This window comes from Microtus pennsylvanicus, chromosome 5 (assembly GCF_037038515.1).
Source record: "Microtus pennsylvanicus isolate mMicPen1 chromosome 5, mMicPen1.hap1, whole genome shotgun sequence".
NCBI lineage: Eukaryota > Metazoa > Chordata > Mammalia > Rodentia > Cricetidae > Microtus > Microtus pennsylvanicus.
Genome location: NC_134583.1, coordinates 45,189,370 through 45,210,196, shown reverse-complemented (window position 1 = coordinate 45,210,196; position 20,827 = coordinate 45,189,370). Strand labels below are relative to the sequence as shown.

Here is a 20,827-nt window from a genome sequence, read left to right as displayed (position 1 = left end):
TTGGAGATGCACTTTATGGAACACTACATAGCTTAGACATTTTTGTTTTTGTCGATGTTTGAATGTATCAAGATAGTCTGTGGACCTTTAAATATGTATATTTTTAGCTACATTTGGGAGTATGCATTGCTTACAAGACATAGCCTAGACTCAATCTGCAACTCAAAACACCATGTGACTAACTAATTAGGGCATAGTTTGCTGCAAATTAATTCTCTCCAATCAAACAAGAAAAAGGCTCTTGAATTAGATCTTGTTTGGTTCCAATATACAACTAATACATAAATTTTCAAGTATTATAAAAGTAAATTCACTCATATATATATATATATGATGTATATATACATACATACATATATCTGATGTTATCTGGTAAAAGAAGAACAGTTTTGGATATCTTTAAACTTCAAACTTTTGAGTTATACAGTAGCTATTTGATCATGGTGACATGTGCTATCATCACTCAAGCACAACTAAGGGAAAGATTAACTTTCTCCTAAGAAGCTAATAGGAACACTGAGTGGAAGATGAACTGATATTAGTGACTAGTGGATGGGGAAGTTCCCTTCATAAGCCACAGCAGTGTGGTTCATAAGCCATGGCAGTGTGGTCTACAGTCTAATGCTGTATGTGTTTATGTTCTACAATGAGTAGGGCCTCCCAAAAACCACAACAGAGACAAGACAGATGCCAGGGAAATCACAGGATCACAGCTGTGAAAAGTCCGAAACTTTCTAAGATTCACAAATGTGAGCACAATCCATATGACACAGGCACTGGTAGAATTAAGTACAGTGGGCTGGAGACTTCCACCAAATAGTAAACAGGGGATCTTGTAAGTCAAACTTGTAGGAAAGCAATGGAGAAATCAGATACTTTGGGCAGAAGTCTTTAAAAAGTGATATCTCTTTACATTTTCCTGGTAAGATGGTGAAATAAGTTTTAGAAAGCAAAGCTATGTGGGCAAAGTAACAGGACAGTGACCTACACAAAAGAGAGCATACACTTGCATTGCCCCTAAAGGTGCTTTTTGAATGCACATTAAGTGACAGAAATGTAAAATAAAAACCTACATATGACACAATGAAGGTAACAGAGATATAGATATGCTTATTTGTTGCGGGAGGTCCTCCCACTCCTCCAGCCAATAGCCGCTGAGATACCAGCCCATTGGGGCGTGGTCTCTCTCCCTTTAAAAAAGCAGCCACTTCCCTCTCCTCTCTCTCTTCACTTCCTGCTCCGCGGTTGCGTTGCGTAGAGGGCTGTTGCCTGGGACAGTGATCTGTAAGTTTTTCCCCCTTTAAATAAATATCAGCCTATTAATCATAATCCCAAATTGGTGTGGCATTGTTTGTGACTTACGCCTTCACTTATTTCCAACTATAGGAAAATATATTTCAAGAAGGAATTTGAGTAGAAGGATTTGCTACAGATTGGTAAAACAAGGAGAGAAGCTTACTGGTTTCAAAGTCTCAGAGACATGAGATGTCTAAGTTCGGACATCATTGCTCTAAGTCTTTGCCAATCTCAAAGATGCTTATCAAATGAGCTCTTTCAAAAGAATGCACACTAAACCTGAAGTAAAGCACATTAAGTGAAAGAAAGAGGGCTCTGTGCAAGATAAAGAAGGCTCCGAAAGAGAAGAGTATAGAGGGTCAGGTAGAAGAGAGTGCTATAGTTTTGCAAGATGAAGCCTGGCTTGGAAGCAACACCTGTAGATTAGGCTGGAGCAGAGATGAGGTGGGGCATCCTCCAGAGCACAGAACACATTCAGCTTGGAATCAGAAACATCCTACAGAAGAAACGGAAAACAAAACCAGCCAAAATTCTTCTCTCCCAAGAATCTTTTGGGTCATTGCAGAAGCCAACTTTCTTAGTATTTGGAGAGAAAGAGGGCAATTCTATACCCATATATATGCATATATACATTTGCATATATACACATTTGCATATATACATGCAAATATGCAAAATGCCAAGGATGACAATGAACTCTTGGCTTTTAATTCATACTAGCAGGGTTGGTGTTCTCTCTTTCTCTTTCTTTATGAAATTATGAACCATATTTCTGACTTCAGTATTTTTCAGATTTCTAAAGTTGAAATTTGTGACAAGCATGATGGTTTAGTAGGTAGAGGAACTTGCACAGAGACCTGATGACCTGGGTACAATCCCTGTATCCAACGAAGTTTGGTAGGACAGAGTTGTCCTCTGGCCTTTGTTTGCTCACCATGGCACTGATATGCTTGTACTCCCACACACATTACACACAAAATAAATACATAAATACAGGGAAAATAATTGAAGCTCAAGTTTATCTATGCAACTTAGTTATATAATAGGGCATAAGAATGCTAAGTGAGTACTTGATTATATTTTTATAGGGGAAGAACTGTATCCATATTGAGTGTGGAAAGTATTTGCCATTTATACTAACTAATATGTATTCTGCTTTGCTACTCCTTATCAAATAAAAATCTACTCCATAAATAAGAGATTTTTAATTTTTTCCTGAATTAATATATTTTCTATTACTAGCAAAATAAATATTTTATGTAGTGTGTCAACTTCTAAATAATTTAAGAACCATTAGTAATATTTAACTGAGAAGCTGCATTATTTTGAAAAAGTTTATGTCTGATAATAAATAAAACAACATTGTCCAATTTGTATCTGTTTTATTTCCAACAACACTTTTCTATAATTGGAAACATTTATACTATTTGTAAAAGCTTTTGTAGATATTTGGATTCTAAATACTGAGTTGTATTTCTTGTGAAGCATAATGATATATCTCCATTTTTGTTGAATAATTTTTCCATGAAATATTCCCAATCTACTATCTGTCACTCAGTTTGGATATATCTGTTTAGCAGAAATTTGTTTATTTTTTAAAAAATATTTTACTTAATTTTCTACATCTTCAAAAATTGGCTTTGTGTTAAGTTGTGTTCAGTATAGAAAAGCCATTGGCCATGTGTTAAGCTTTACCTTTGTCAATGTTTAAGGATCAGCTCATCTCAGTTAACAATAATAATAAGAACTGGATGTCAAGACCATAAAGACTGTGGTGTAGATCAGGAGCAGAGTTCTCATCTAGCATGGACCAGGCCCCGGTTCAATCTCCAACACCCAGAAATCTTGTTTCTCTCTACTTGTATTTACCTTTAATATATAGTTTTGTGGTATTCAGTCTTTGTTATTCCTTCACATAATGTCTATGGAGACTTACTTCACCAGTGACATCATTTCACTGAAGTTACTCCTAAATACCACATGTTCTCTCCTTATGCAGAAATTTGAGGAAGTGACTTGGATGTAGCCCCCTCATTACTAGAGGTTGTGAAGGGGAGGGTGGGTAAAAGGCATACAGCAGAAATGAAGTAAAATATCACACCACATTGTATTACTATGTATAATTAACATTTGTTAATAAAAAGGGAAACATAAAGGAAAAGAAGAAATGTGTATGTAGATAAATAAAAACTAAGCACTGGAGTAGTTGACAGACTGCATTCTTCCTGTAACTCTTCATGTAGGATCTTGCCCATCCTCCAGTGACTAAGTCATATCGTCACAGTCTTCACACCAAACCTGGTACATTGTAGGTTTCGGTAAATATTATTGAGTGAATAAGTAATAGATGAGCTGTTATATTCCTTTAAATGAAAGAACAAAGTTCATAAACTGTGTATTTTACCTTCAGAATCCATTCCCCAGTCTTTATAGTGCTTTAATGCTGGGGTTACATGCAGGCTGATCATTAATTTCTGTGCTAGAAAGAATGAGCACTGAAAAATCCTTTAGACAGAATTTTCTGAGCAATATGCTGGAAGCAAATGATGTAAGATTCAGGTTGTCTGCTGCTCAGCTCTGCTTTTTGAACTTGTACTAACTGAGACTCTCTGGACATCTGAGCCTGCCGCCTGCCATGCCCCAGTGTTTGAGTGAGTAACACCTGCATCTAGAGACTAATAGAAGCTGTCTTGAGATTCTACTTTACATTTGAAGAGTGTTGGAGGTTTAAGAGAATTGCTATTTAATAGCAAACCTTTAAGTGCTGCCAACTGGAGTGCAAGTTATACAAGTACAGATAAAAATCAATAAATTAAACATTCATTTAAGTATAATTATTTCTTTTATTTTATCACATATATTTGATGAACTAATCCTCTGTATATAATGGAAAGAAAGGGCAAAACCTTTTACAAGATGCACTGGCAGCAACAGATAGATCCCTTCACAGTTGAAGGTGAAATAGGATGACAGAGGACTCTGAGTTCATGACTCAGAAAACATATCCAGTTGGTGATGCAGCAGTGTCCACTTGATGAGGAAATGCCCTTCAGGGGCACCTAACTTAACTTGGAAGATGAACCCGTTGTGTCCTGCTTTGTTTATTACCTTATAAAGCCATGGTACTGAAGACTGCTTCCAGACTAGCTGGACTGTGTCTGCAGCAGCAAAGTTGTGGCATCTGAGAAGAGCTAGTCAGATCTGCAAACCACTTCTTGACTCTGCTTCAGGTTACATAGGAAATGACACTGAGAGTTAGTCACTGTTGGGGCGTGGCTGCTGTCTTTTTGTGAGAATCATTTCTGAAGAATCTCTCCTTCCTTGAAATCCTGTGGAACTCCCTGCATTGTCACTTTGGTTTCTTATATTCAGTGTTGGCTCTTATTTATCATAGGACTTTTATGAATCTTAACTATGAGGCACAAAGATCAAGAATCCTGTGCAAACATAATTGCTCTTCCTAGCTTCTGTTCTTATCAACCAACTCAATCCTTGCTATGGAGATGAGATATGTATCCATGAGAAGTCGGGGTGGAAGCATGACTCCCATACTTCCACATACTTTCTGTAAATTAGAAATTTGTCTTCTCAATATTCTTAGTTTGAACAATGTCTAATATTTCATTTTCTTAAGTTAAAACTATGTCTAATGGGATTTTAAAAGAAGTAAAGGAATTGTCTTTTAAATATTTTTCCTGGGACTAAACTAGATATTTTGTTATTTCAATATGGAAATAAATTTTGGGTTCAAAGGAAACATTGCAGTAAAACAAGTATAAAACCCAATGGTGGTTGGTTTAGCTCTGTTTAGGGTTGTAGTTGTGTGGGGGGGGAGGGCTACCTGTGGCTTTGACAATAACTATATGAGTAGTCCCAACATCCAAAACAAGCAAAATAAAACTCCAGATCAGTCAGTGAGCTGATTTTAAACAATGTGGATCAGACAGTGAACTGATTTTATACAATGCAGGTCAGACAGCAAGCAGATTTTATATAATGCAGATCAGACAGCGAGCTGATTTTATACAATGCAGATAAGTGAGATGTTAGTCTTTCATTTAGATGCTGCACTTGGGTGGGAAGCAAACATAAATTTAATCTCAAGGATTTATGTAACTCTGGACAATTCATTCTCTGTGCCTTATGAGATTATTATGAACATTAAGTAAGTCAATGCATACAAAGATTTTAAACTAGAACATGGCACATTTAATAACTCAGTAAAATTAATTGTTAGATTAGGAAAATTTGCTATCTTTATAAAAATAATTCTGAGTTTAGGCTAATCTGTATAACATTACACAACTACTCAATTGCCTCCCACGTTTACCTTTCTGTGGATGACACACACGCTAGCTAAATTGCTTTGCACCTTCTTATTTTATGTTTTAAGTTTTGTGTCTTAATTTTCCTGGTCTCATAGCTTTCCATGTTTGCACATCCATATTATACTTATAATGTTGATAATGCTCATGATGAAAATTATGATCATATTGATGACATCATCAGTGAAAACTCATAGGCGCTGCAATCATCAGATCCTAAAGAAAGATGTGAAAGTCACAGTTTGGTACGGCGAAACATTCGGAAGATGGCACGGCGTATCTCCTTTGTCTTGGCACTATAAATGAGAGGGTTGAGTACAGGAGGCACAAAGAGGTAGATATTGGACATAAGGACATGTATGTATCGTGGTGCATGCTTCCCAAAGCGGTGTACTGTAGAGACCCCTATCATTGGCACGTAAAATGCAAGTACAGCCAAGATATGCGCCACACATGTGTTGAGAGCTTTGAGGCGTTCTTCATGAGAAGCAATGGCTATAACAGAACGCAAAATGAGCACATAGGAGAGGAAGATAAAAAGCAGGTCCATGCCAAAGGTAGACACAAGAACGAAGAGCCCATAGATACTGTTGACGGTGATGTCAGCACAAGCAAGCTTCATCATGTCCGGGTGCAGGCAGTAGGAGTGGGAAAGAACATTGGATCTGCAGATAGGTAGCCTCTTGATGAGGAAGGGCAGGGGGAAAAGGGTGATGAAGCTTCGAGCAGTCACAGCTACCCCCATTCCAGCAATGAATTCATTGGTGAGCACAGTGGCATAATGTAAGGGATCACATATGGCCACGTAGCGGTCAAAGCTCATGGCCAGAAGAATCCCTGACTCCATCATGGAGAAAGAGTGGACTAAGAACATCTGGACTAGGCAGGCATCAAAAGCAATGCTGCGGGCATCAAAGCAGAAGGTTCTAAGCACAGTGGGCAGTGTGGCCATGGACATGGCCACATCACTGAAAGACAACATGGACAGAAAGTAGTACATGGGAGAATGGAGGCTGGGCTCCACTCGCACGGCCTGAAGGATCACAGTATTTGCCCCAAGGGCCACGGCATACATCACACAGAGGGGTCCTGCCAGCCAGGGATGGAGGCTCTCCAGACCAGGGATACCAGTCAGGAGGAAAGAAGCAGGGCGAGTGACATTGAACAGCGCCATAACAGGAAGAACCCAGAATGCGTCCCGGGTCAGAGCTTCTTGCTTGGGTGATTCCAAGAGCTGCGTTAACTGAAGGACAAGAAACCAGGAATCAAGACACGCAGTGAGGAAGTCTCTACAACTAACAGCTGATGCACTCATGACTGGTTTGAGACTAATGCAGGCACATTGCCTTTCTTCATATTTTATGATCATCAAGCTACTGATGAGGATAACATTTCCCTGCTTCCTGGATGCGGAAAAACATTGTATATTACTTCAGAAATCTCAGTTAACCATGAGGAACATGTTTCCACCATATTGTTCACATTTTTCATGCAGTTTAAAAGCACCATTTGTGAGAAATATGTAAACAGTAATTCAAAGGAATCAATGTTGCAGAAGAAAATCAAGTATTGGAGTCATCAATAACTCTTGGAAGTGCTTAAATATTTCCTAGAAAACACTGTTTAGTTATCTGTTACTAATTATGGGAAAATTTTCCCAGAGCCATATTTTTTTTTTACAATTTTGGAAGTTTATGTATTTATATTTGTATGTATATGTGTTTGGTTGCATTTGTTTATGTACAACTCGTGTATGCAGGAGTCAATGGAAGCCAGAAGAGGGCATTAGATACCCTAGAAAGAGTTACAGGGAGTTGCGAACTGAGATGTAGGTGCTGGGAACAAAAGCTAGGTCCCTGTAAGAGCAGCTAGTGCTCTTAATGACTAGGCCATCTCTCTAGACTCCAGCGCTAGCATTTATCATGGTGGATACTTGGGAGGTAAGAACAATAAGAGAGTGAGGTAACTGACCATATTTGAATATGATTTTTCATTGTCACAGTTACTGAAATGGGATTTTTAAAAATAATAACAGGATTTTTAAAAATTATAATAGAGCATGCTTTGGATGACAAATACAAACTTTTTATTTAAATAAGTTATATTAAATATATAAAAAATTTAATATAATTTGATATATAGAAAAATAGAGCAATAATAAAAAGAAAGAAAAGTACCCACATATTTCTGAAAAGATAAAACAGATTCTATTTCTGGAAAAATTATAAATTCTAAGTGTCCAGTACATACTCATCTTCAGAGTATAGGAGGGCATTGTTCCAAAAAGACACTTCTACACCTTGATATAGTCTTATAGATTCTCAAAATATTTGCTGTTCAAAAGACACATTCATACCCTTCCACATTAGACTCAGTCCGACTTCCATCTCCAATGAGCACCCATTTTTAACTCTCTTCCTCACAATCTTGCTTTCTTCACACAATGTAGCCCCACATTCCTCCTCTATTTCAACATAGATGTGCACACATCTTATCTTGTTTATTATCTCAGTTTACCGATATATAGGCAGCATTTACATGTGCAAATACATGCATGCATATTGATTTGTTTATTCACACTTCTGTCTACATTCATGAAGATTATTTTCTCCAGATGTTTTAGACCACTACTTACATGTTACTTGATTCTTAAAGCTATCCTTCTTTGAGTGTCTTGTCTTCTACCAATACTTTTGACATGATTCCAGTTTCTTTTTTTATTGATTTTTATTGAGCTCTACATTTTTCTCTGCTCCCCTCCATACCTTTCCTCTCCCTTTTTCAACCCTCCCCCAAAGTCCCCATGCTCCCAATTTACTCAGGAGATCTTTTCTTTTTCTACTTTTCATGTAGATTAGATCTATGTAAGTCTCTCTTAAAGTCCTCATTGTTGTCTAAGTTCTTTGGATTGTGGATTGTAGGCTGGTCTTCTTTGCTTTATGTTTAAAAAAGAGCACTGAGTGAGTACATGTGATAATTGTCTTTCTGTGTCTGGGTTATCTCACTCAAAAAAATGTTTTCTAACTCCATCCATTTTCCTGCAAAATTCAAGATGTCATTATTTTTTTCTGCTGTGTAGTAAGACTAAAGAATGTTAGAAGACTTCTCATTTGGCTGATTTAGCTTTTAGGGCACCTTGCTTTGGGAGAACTCCAGAAATTCACGCCAAAGCTAGACTTAGGTTCCTTTGCTCCAGAAACCCAGGTCACACACACACACACACACACACACACACACACACACACACACACACCCCAAAACAAAACAGAACAAAAATCCTACAGGTTCAGGGGTGATATAAGGAGATATGTCTTAGGCTCGGAGTCAATAGTGATGAGGTGTGCCTACAGCTCTGGGAGAAACAGTATCACTCATGTTTTTTCTCTAGTTTCCAAATAAGTAAGATCAGACTATGCTCTGACAGTTCCCTTAGACGGGAGAGCATTAACAGCTGAGCTATGATTACAGTCTTTCATTATCTGGGTGGTGGTGAGATTGTGACCTTCCTGGAAATTGGTGAATAAACAAACACCGACAGAGAACATTTGTGTGTTGTCTATGCAGTGTGTAAGGTTCTCTGCATAGATCTATCCAAACGATTGCACATTTAATCCCTGAGATATGTGGAAACAAGCTAAGCAATGAATGCTTGCCTTCTCAGTCATGGTTTGTAAGTGATAGAGTTTTCATAGAGATCTGTAGGACTGTCTGTCTACTCACGATCTTGAGGAATCATTAAAACATTATAGGGGGAAAAAAAACAAACAGCAAATACAATTTTGTGTCTCTGAGCGAAGGTTTCCCAGGACCTTGTGATCAAGGAGGGTAAATGACTCAAGCAGACACAGGTAAAGAAGAGAACATCAAATGCATGGCTCTGAGGCCAGTTTCTTTTGCTCCTGGAAACCAGAATATGTATGTTACTATAGCTGTATAGAAGCTAATGTGGTAAGGGGAAGACTCTTTGACAGGGGTCAGACTGCTGTGGCTTCTCTCTGACTCTGATACTGACTTTGGAAAAACTAATCATTGTTATCTAACATATGGCTGTTTTGTTAAAGGACACTCTAAATCCTTCCCAGCTTTTTGATATTACTTATTTAAGTAACGAATATCTATGAAGACTTTCATGGTCTAGAAAGGAGTGAGAAATAGACAGAGTTGGTTTCCAGGAAGATTTGTTTACAGATTATAGATTTCAATCTATAGCACAAATGAGAAGAGACAAGAAATGATTTATGGTTCATCAGTAGGTATGATCATCTGATTTCTCTTATCCTTTCAATATCCCAGGGACTTTTAAAAAATCTTTCTGAAAGGTTATATTGTAAATTTCAGCAAAAAATGTCTTCTCATAGTGTAGAGGTAAATATTAATTTTTTCTTTTAAATCAAGATTATAATATAATTACATAACTTCTTCCTTTGCTTTTCTCCTTCCACCTCCCTATATGTCCCTTCTTGTTATCTTTCAGATTCCTAGCCTTTTAAATAAATTGTTCTTATACGCATGCATATATGTACACACACACACACACACACACACACACACACACACACACACATACTTATTCCTTAATATCACTTGCTTAATCAGTATAATGTTACTCATATATATGTTTTCAGAATGATCACTTGGTATTTGATAACCAGTTATCTTGGGAATACTATCTCCCCACTTAGAAAGGAAAATGTTAAAGTGAAGTTTAATTACCTGTGCTTAGGCTTTTGGGCCAATGACAGTTCTGAGCCCTGCTTTGCTACCTGAACTTGTGGCAATCTTGCTAAACCTTAGAAAGTTTAGCTTTAAAACTCTGAAGTTGACCATGGGAAGTGAGCTGCTTGGTGATGCACAGGGAATTCCAAAATAAGAGAGCGACAGCTGCAGAGAAAACACCTGCTTCTCATATTCCTTTCATCTCTACTCATTCTACTAGGAAGCAGCAGTCAAGACACCATTTACCCAGTCCATTCCACCCTCATCTACTCTTACTCAGGTAAACCCTCTCTTAGCAGGGTTTCAGAGATAAGCCATCTCATCCCCTACAAAGGTTTGGAACTCACCGGAAGACGTGAAGATGAGAGGCACAATCAGAACATGCCCTTCATTTTGCTGAAGGGAATTCATGTTTGTTTTTTTTATATCTCACCCTAATCCCCAGAGAGAGCACACTTTGTTTCTGGGAATTCTTCAGGGAGCTCCAGGTCTCCTGAGGTCTTTAAAGAGCCTGGCACAATTAAATCATGTACTCTTTCAGTTGGAAATGAGCTCAGCTAATTCTCATATCAACATGGCACATTATCTGATGATTGGTGGTCAGACCGGGGAGGCTTAATACCTGAGAAATCTCAGATTTTTTATTATTTTTTTTTTCGAGACTGAGTTTCTCTGTGTATCCCTAGCTGTCCTGAAACTCGCTCTGTAGACCAGGCCGGCCTTGAACTTGCTGGTGTTAAAGGTGTACACCACCACTGCCCAGCTTTATGCAGTAGGTAATGTGTAAGCCCAGGAAATAAAGAGTGAAGAGAAAAATAAGAGTATATTTTTGTTCTTATCTCTTTGAATGTGTTGAGTGGAGCCAGTTCTTTCTAAATCTTCTGTTGAAACTCAGTTCTCTGAATTTTGGGGATCATCTTCAGATAATAAAGTATCCTCAGATATATAGTTAAAATTTATGGTCTAGTGTAACCCCATAACTACCTAGCATCCAGACTTACAGCCTTTGGTTTCCTCCCATTCCTTAGTAGCTAACACTACTAAGGATCTCTGGTTTCTTGTCAAGAGAAGAGAGAAGTTCCATGGTTTATTGGCACTTAGGTATTAAGTTCATCTATTGAATATTCAGGGATAATTTTTTCATTGGGCGATTTTGTATTCAAAGAAGCTTTTCTTTATTATTTTATTATTCTGTATTTTATTTAAGTTGATGTGCTATTGGTATTTATGCTCATGAGTCCATCCATATCCCAGATGTCCCTCTGTAAGAACCATGTACTCATCTGAAAAGAATACAGGCCAGAATCATGGTGTTCTCTCCAGGATGTGCCTCATCCATGAAAAACAAGGTTTCCTCGGCTCCACGAATGCTGATCTCAATGCTCCCATCACTTTCCACTCAACTGGGAAGTGGCAACTTGAACATTTATTTCTAGTTAATACATGCTAAGAGCACATCATGTTTTGTTAATGGCAGGATTCAGATGTATGTGAGTCACATTCCAGGAAGCGACAAAATCAGAGTTTAATTATAGTTCAGTCAAAATATAAGAACCAAGGAAATTAATATACAGAATTATTAACCATGTGGTAGAGAGTATGACAGACAAAACCAAGTTCAAAGGTAACATTAAAGGTAGCAAATTAAGGAAATGATTTCTAAGCCTCAGCCTGGATGGAGAAAAGGAGGGATTTGGGATTATTAAATGTTACAGTCTTGAAATAAGAGCACCAAAAAGCTGAAAGCAAGATTTTTAGGAGAGGCCATCGATTTGTACTCTCTAGAGTTGAGAGGAGAGACTGGTTGTGATTGATATTTAGTCTTCAGAGAAAGGGGTTGGAGGAGGTTTTTTTTCTGGTTTGTTTTGAGGTATTTAAGAACACATAGTAACTTATTTTAAGAAGTGTTGAGAAGCTGCAAAGTGGAAGCAGCTAATGCTTTTGGTGTGAGTTACTTGTGTTTGAGTGAGAAGTATGGCTGAACTAGCACAGCAGAATAAAACAAACGTGGCTCTGCAACCCCCATCCTGGTCCTTTGTGCCCCGTAGCCACATATTTTAGGTGCTGATTGGCAAAGAAGGGACACAGTTTGAAGTGCTTACATACGAAAGTCGCAAACAACACTGAGGATGGAACTGAGAGATAAGTTACAATATAATGACCATAATAATTTGAAATAAATTTTATCCTGGAAATTTTTTCATAACTGAGAAAGTGAGGAGCAGACAGTGATGCTTCATGGAGATTTTGCAATAACCAAATGCGACTCCCGTGTAATGACGAGAGGTTCAATTATTCGATATCAGCAAAGGTGTACCCAAGCAAGGAAGTAATGGAAGAAGCATGATCTCCGTGAGAGACACCCCAAGATAAACCTGGGCAGAGAGATTCTATCCCTGCGAATGCTTCCCACCAGCTGAAGTTATGTAAAAAGTGGCTCACATAAGACCTTGGAATATCCCAAGAATAACAATTGAACACTTGCTCTATGGAGAATGGACATACAAGGGTACAGAGTGGATTCGAAGGCATACAAGCCTGGCTAATTCATCTTACTCTGATTATAATTTTAGTGTTGTAGGATAAAGGATCTCGCAAGAGTTTTTCATATTCATAATAAGCACTATGCAAAGTACTAACTATCTCAAGCAGGACCAAGTAACAAATGAGTCTGCCAGCTTCTGAGAAATAAAGGTCCTGTTGTGCATACGATCTTCTTTTTCAAAGTCAAAAATATTTCTCTGGGACCTACTTATTACGTATTAATGAGCCCTCCTCTTGTCTTCAGAACATGCCCTGTCCACAGAGGACTGACGGCTCTTTGTTCATAGCACTGTCTATTTTCCATGAAAAGGTGGTCATGCATGGTTCCTATCCATTCCTGTGTCCATCTGTATAATCACATATTTATCTTGCTTTTTGGAAGTTTTTCAAACTTGTGACAAAATTATACCTCCCTCTAAATGTGTGAGCATTTATATGATTTATTGCAATTCACTATTTTATGTAGTTCTTTGCTTCTTGCAAACATATAAAATGTAAATATTATTAATAACTCAAGTGTCTGAGGATGTACCTGTGGGATCTCAGGGTGACTATGGCTGTGTATGTTTCCCTATATCATATGTGTGCAGTGGGCTGACAGTCCAGATGGTGTAGGAGGTTCTGTCTTTGTGTTGCTTTCATTGGTTAATAAAGAAACTGCCTTGGCCTCATAGGGCAGAACTTAGGTAGGCAGAGAAGACAGAACTGAATTCTGGGAAGAAGAAAGCAGAGTAAGAGAATCACCAGAGACACACACTGGGAATTTTACCTGGTAAGCCACTGCCAAATGGCAATACACAAATTAATAGAAATGGGTTAAATTAATATGAGTTAGCCAATAAGAAGCTAAAATGAATGGGCAAAGCAGTGATTTAATTAATACAGTTTCTGTGTGGCTATTTCAGGGTTAAGCTAGCAGGGCAGCCCGATGAACAAGCGGGCCCTCTTCTTACACCCAGCAAGGAAAATTGACACACTAGTGGGTGTCGATGATGAAATAAAAAAATGCTAAGAACTAGATCCCCTTGGGAGCAATTCTCATTTAGAACAGCTCCCTTATTCATTGATGTCACCTGCTAATTATACCACTTTCCTATTCTTCTAATTCATAAAGAGTTTTGGGATTTTGAGGGGTTTATAAATTTATGTCCTAAAGAGATGAACCAAGGCCGCTCTGACGGCTGGACCTACAGCACAGCACATCACAGCACATCCGGCTACAAAGAAAGCACAGCTTCCTTGCAGTGAGTGCTCCTCCCTCACCGATCACAGTGATTCCCATCCAGACAGCTCCAATGCAGTCCTTTTCCTAATCTATGTATCCTCCCGCCAAAATGGATCAAATATATCTCCTTTTAAAGTCAGCAATCACAGGAAAACGCCAGGTTTCTACTATCTAAATCAAAGCTCTATTATCAGATCTTGTGTTCTTAGGCTAAGAAGATGATACATCCAATTTATATTTTGTCTCGAGAGTCTTTACACACTTATTTTAAAAACATGTATTTTGAATTATGATTTCCTGTACCCAAATCTTGTGTATGAAGCTACAGAAAGCAAAAACAAACAGGTAAAACAAATCACAGAAACAAACTTCCCCCTCAACAACATGTTTTCTAATCTTTGTTGATTGCTTGTTGACTATATAGTGAGAATATAATCAGTGAGGGTTCTACTGTGTGTCTGCAAATGATGATGATTTGCTATTCCTTACGTGAGTATGTGTGGGAGAATATGTTTATAAGTAAAGGAGAGTATAAATGTGAACAGAGATTTGCAATGTATATGTAGCACCAATAAGCAGTCATGATTTTTCCTGAGTTTTATGGTACAGCAGTGTCAGATGTGGCAAAAGAGGATGAAGTAGGTTCTGCATACTCATGTCACATATATGGATGTGAGACGGTGACTATAAACGTTTGGACATGCATGGAAGTATAAGCATGGGTCTTCTAAAGTGCTCAAGGGCCCTGGATATGTGCGTGCTACATCTTCTGACCTTCATTCCTAGAGGCATTGCATTTGAGGGACATTGACTAACACACAAACAGATAATCAAAGAAAAAACCACACCACTTAGAGTGGGGATTGCTTTTTGTGTGAAGTTTTCAAAGCTTCATACAGACAGGGAGGTCTGGCACCTTCCTTGATTCCTTCAGTTGGCTCACTAGAGAAAAAGAAAGGGAGCTAAATTTAGTCTATATTTTGAAAGAGTTCTTAGTATTCCTTGCAGTTGCAAAATTTTCCATTTCTTCTTGACCCAGAGACAGTGTAAAACAAAAGTAATAAAAATGATCATATTTATATAGAGTGAATCTACAAAAACCTTATTAGAGACATCAATTTTCATCCTTGTTTGAAATTGCAAGAGAAGTTTGGAGAGAATAGATGACAACTAGTCACACTAACAAAAGAGATGCTTTCATTTCTCAGAAGCCAAGATGTGGCCGTCCTCTCATGTCCCCCACACTTCTAGGATATGTTTACTTTCTCCACACTCTGGTCACCACCACATTTCAGTGTGATTCCAAGGGTACTAAGAACAGAATGAAAACTCTAGAAATTGCAAACAATGTAAGGAGTCACTTTACTTATGAACCAAAATAGAGCTTTAATTTTGGGCTTTTGGGCATCATGGAAGCATCTTTGGATAAAGACTATAAAAGTAGTCTTTTATGATATGGGTTCTCAGTGTTCATGATTCCATTATTTCATTTGTTGACATTCTCATGGCTGCTTAAAGACAAAGACAGAGAAAGAAGTTCTCAGGAAGGATACCCAAAGAAACTAATGTAGGTAGAAAATTAAGAAGCAGTTGTTAGGGAAACTGAGGGAGAGTAGACCTGGAGGAAAGGGGATCTGGGAGAAAACTGGTAAGAGTGAAATGGGGGAAACTGTGATTGGGATGCATTGTATGAGAGAAGAATCTATTTTCAATAGAAAAATGGGGCAGTTTCTATAAGATGGAAGCAGCTTTAACAAGGTGAGTTACCAGCAGCATTCATTCTGAAGAAAAGTTCAGTGTACTAAGAACATGTTTTTGTTACATTTAGAAACAAAGAGGTCATCCTACAAGAAATATGCTTGGATAGGGAAAAGGTGTTAACCGCAGTTCAATGAAACAAGCAGTACTAGCAGGTTAAGGTCAACAAGACCAATTCTCTGGCATTGACAGAGACTCGGAAACATTTTGGGGAAGCAGACACTGAAGCAGAAAACCTTCCCTGGTGTCAGGAGAGATTAGGAAAAAAAGAAAGAAAAAAATTTAACTACGTGTGGGGAACAACCATGACTAGAGGAAGCTTGAGAGAAAGGGTATCATGTCTGTATGCTAGGTGCTTCTGTGCACAGCCATTGCCTGAAGAGAAAGAGCCAGAAGAGGAACAAGATTGAAAGTCCTGTGCATCTGGAACAGGAGTCTGGGAGGAGCAGCAGGAAGGGAATCTAGTGGAGCGCCTACCTTCAGAAAAGGGGGATTCTTGCTCCCAAACCTGAGGTAAGAAGAAATAAATGTGCAAATATCTTTAAAATTCTAAGCATCAATAATGATATATAATATATGAAATATAAAATACTATATCAATACACATATATATTTAAAATTCCAATAAAATGTTTTATTTCTTTGGTTTGATGGACCCAAACAGTTGGTTTGATTATAGAACTTTTTAAAGCATTTAGAGTTTTCTATATAGATTTCAAAGAGAAGAAAGGCAAAGATCAGGGTAATTGTTTCAGTTGAGAGGATATCAGGAAGGACATAAAAGAGAAAAAGTTAATAGACAAATTGACCAGAAGAAAATGGAGCAATTATAGCGTTTCCTAAGCAATGACAGACATCAAATGGCAAGAGAGATAGGCAGTAGAAATCTAATGTTGAAATGTAATAAAATGAAATTTAAGATTTCAGAGGTAGATTTTTTTGTGTGTGTGGGATGGGTTCCCATAGCATTGGGAAGTTGAAGCAAAGGTTATTGGAGGTAAGGTTTTGTGGTTACATGTAGTTTATTTATCCTACTAGATGGTGAGTTTCTAAAGGCATATTTCTGGTCTATCTTAATTTCTACTTTTCTCTCCAATGCCTAGTGTATGATTTCTGGAGTATATGTGGAAGTGGTAGAATACTGTAACAATGGGAATGGCCAGAGGGTTTTGTTCATGTCTCTGCCCCGTTGCTATGTTATAGGCACTCATTTGATCACCAGCCTTTTGCATTTTGTCCTAGGAAGTATGCTCTGCTGGCAGTACACAAATAAGTGGAAATATCTCCCTTTCTTAAAGAAATAACAGTCTAATGGGGAAGGCAGAATGTAGGTACACATATTAAATGCCTGACATTTTGTGTTGGAGACAGGATATCTGAGAGAAAGGAAGTGAAGAATTCCCCTCACATTCTGTTTTGGGCCTAATCCTCATCTGCATTCTCGCACCTGCCTGCCATGCTAGGCTTGAATGGCACTTCCTTCCAACCAGCCACACTCCAGCTGACAGGCATCCCTGGGATGCAAACAGGCCAAGCTTGGATTGCCCTGATTTTCTGCTTCCTCTACTTCGTCTCCATTTCAGGTAACCTCAGTATCCTTGCTCTGGTCATTCGAGAACCTCCTTTGCACCAGCCCATGTACTATTTCCTCTCTATGCTCTCCCTCAATGATCTGGGAGTGTCCCTATCTACACTGCCCACAGTGCTTGCTACCTTCTGCTTCAACTACCGCCAAGTTGGTTTTGATGCCTGTCTAGTCCAGATGTTCTTCATCCACACATTTTCTTTCATGGAATCAGGCATACTTCTTGCCATGAGCTTTGACCGGTTTGTGGCTATCTGTGACCCACTACGCTACTCTACTGTGCTTACTAATAGCCGCATCTTGGCTTTGGGCATGGGTATCCTTACCAAAAGTTTCACTACCCTCTTCCCTTTTCCTTTTCTTGTAAAACGATTGCCTTTTTGCAAGGGCAATGTGTTGCACCACTCATATTGTCTCCATCCAGATCTGATGAAAGTGGCATGTGGAGACATCCGTGTTAACAATATTTATGGACTCTTTGTGGTCATTTTTACATATGGTGTGGATTCAGTTTTCATCCTTCTTTCCTATGCATTGATCTTGAGAGCTGTATTGGCCATTGCATCCCAGGAGCAGAGACTCAAGGCACTCAACACCTGCATATCACACATCTGTGCAGTGCTAGCCTTTTATGTGCCCATAATTGCTGTCTCCATGATCCACCGCTTCTGGAAAAGTGCTCCAGCTGTTGTTCATGTTATGATGTCCAATGTCTATCTTTTTGTACCCCCCATGCTCAACCCTATCATCTATAGTGTGAAGACCAAGGAAATACGAAAAGGAATCCTCAAGGTCTTTCATAAATCCCAGACCTGAGGAATGCTGCAGACACTGAGAGAGTTCATTTAGAGGAAGGACTAAGCCTTCTCTGCCAAGTTTAAAACTTTTTCTAAAACAGCATAGAAGACTCAAGTTCTTGATAGATGTGCATTTGGAGTCAATAAAACAATATCTAACTTAATACAATGATGTACTTAGTTATTGGACACTGACTGTGAGAATTGTGTGCTAGTTATAACAGTGCTAAGACTGTTATCATGGCAAGTATTGTTAAATGAACAGATACACAGGTAAAAGATGTACAAACAACAACTGGTACCCTGAAAAAATGTTGGTTTTTTTTTTTTTTTAGGAATAACAAAATCTTGCAGGGCAAATTGTCTTGAACAAAGAGAATTCTAAAATCACAAAGAATGAGCTGATAAATTTAAATACAGGAAAATGCTATGGAGGTTTGGTGTTGATTTATTTGTAGAAATAGAGACAGGCTATGCTGTGTGGCTAGGAAGTAGTTTATGAAAGATGACAGAGGTTAGATAGAGTGTTTGCTTCAGGATGGCAGCAAGAAGGGAGGGTTAAATTCTTGCCAAAATTACATTGCCTGAGATAAAATATTTATCCAGAAAATTTAGAGCTTCAACTCTCCAGCTGTGGTCCAATAAGCTGCACAGCCACACTTCATAGCTTGTTAGAGAACAGAACCTTGATCTCCACATTCACTTTACCTAATGAGAACTGCATTAAGCAAAAACTTGATGACTATAGCTTAGAAGGCTTACAAGTCTCTGAAGACCTTCCAGGTACCAAGAGCTGTGCATTTGCTGTGGAATAAGAGCGATAGGACACATAGTACTAAGTGTCTGGAAACAATTCCCAGACCAGCATCATGAGCCACACCTGGAATTTTGTGGGCCACGACAGCTCCAAGAACTTCTCTCTGAGTTCGCGAAAGAGATTCTGGAGAGCAGACAGAGCAGTCTGTGTATTAATAAACTGCACAACTTATTCTGATACCTTTAACTCAGAATAATAGCCTTGGATATTTGGGGAAAGGCACAATTAATTTTATTCAATGAAGTTTTCTCTTGAGAAGCAGGGAAGCAAGATCTAAAAAGATTATTCAATAAATAATTCATAAAGTTCATAAAATTGAGGGAAACTTATTCATCTCAGGAGTGTGGTGTCCACGGAGAAGCGAGCACAGACCTACTGCCATTCGGTCACCATGAGATGACGGAGGTTAAATAAGCCTAGCCTCAGATGAGAGTTTGTCGAGCACCCTCCAGCCATCTCACGCTGACTGTCCCCTGATGTGCCTCCTTTCCCTCATAATCCTGATCACCATTTTCTAAGTCCACCTTCACCGATCATTGAAAAATTCAGTTGGGACTGTCAAATAAGTAGATAGAACTAAAAAGATAAAGCAAGTTTGATTTTATGATGAGATGAGGGATCAGAGTGTATCAGTGAGAATTCAGTGTGTACAAGCACCCTGACTAGGACATCTCCTGAGAAATCACACACTCTACTGTAAGACAGTCCATTTTTGCTCATGTATGTATGCATGCCTATATGTCTGTCTGGATGTATGGATTTCTCCACTTAAACTTTCACCTGGGAGGAACCTCTTGATTTCTTCACAAATGCCTAAAATTTAACACTATATCCATTTAAAATATTTTTAGCTCATATTTGTTGTACTGACATGTTTTGTAACAGTGTTTTCATTAAAGCGTATCAAGTGCTTTGAACATATTCTCCCATTACCCTCTCCTGTTCTCCATCTCCCCTCTGCTAGATCCCTCCACTTCCTAACTAGTCCTTCTACTACCTTAATGTTGTGTGTGTGTGTGTGTGTGTACGTGATCTACATGTGAGAAAAAACAACAAAACTTTCTTTCTGAATCTTTACTACTTTGCAGTGCGCATGTGAACTGGTTTTGAGATTTTCATATGGGTAAATTAAACACTTGTGCTCACTCTCACAAACCTCCCCTCGTCTCCCTCCTCCCTTCTGTCAGGTTTTTATTCCTCTGAATAGTCCCCCTTTCCTGTCATATTACACACATGTGCCCATGCACACACATATGTGCACACATGCACATAAGTGCATGCACACACAAACATGCAAACACAAATATAGCCCTCCCTGTTGCCTTTAACTTTCATATTATCTATACATTTCATCTCAATTCACATTTAAATCTAGATTCTGTATATGAGAAAACATAATGTTTTTCTTTCTAAATCTGGATTATTTCACTTCACAACTTGAATTCCAGGACAGCCCATTTTTCTGCAAATGACCTAATTTCACTCTCTTTCTAGCTGATTAAAATTCTTTATATATTCATCTGTTGATGGGCATGTAGGCAGTTTCTACATCTTGACTATTATGACTAGTGCTGCAGTAAACATGGATGTGCAAATGTCTCCCTACCAGTGACTGTTGAAATTTATAATAAACATTTTAAGTCAAGATTTGCAGTGATGTTAACTTATGTGCTGAACTAATATTATAGTGTTATCACTACCTGAATGAATAATTATATGTTATTTTTTTCTTTATCCACCCACTTGATAGACATAGCAACAGAC

General features: G+C 38.3%; 2 protein-coding genes across 2 annotated transcripts; one reads left to right on the top strand and one right to left on the bottom strand.

Moving 5' to 3' along the window:
* Nucleotides 1-5,856: 5,856 nt before the first annotated feature.
* Nucleotides 5,857-6,795, bottom strand: LOC142850830 (olfactory receptor 51I2). The gene has a single exon (XM_075974733.1). It carries the CDS (start codon nt 6,793-6,795, stop codon nt 5,857-5,859), a length of 939 nt encoding a protein of 312 aa, XP_075830848.1.
* A 10,525-nt stretch (nt 6,796-17,320) lies between these two features.
* Nucleotides 17,321-18,265, top strand: LOC142850829 (olfactory receptor 51I1). The gene has a single exon (XM_075974732.1). The coding sequence runs from the start codon at nt 17,321-17,323 to the stop codon at nt 18,263-18,265; it is 945 nt and encodes a 314-aa protein (XP_075830847.1).
* Nucleotides 18,266-20,827: the final 2,562 nt, after the last annotated feature.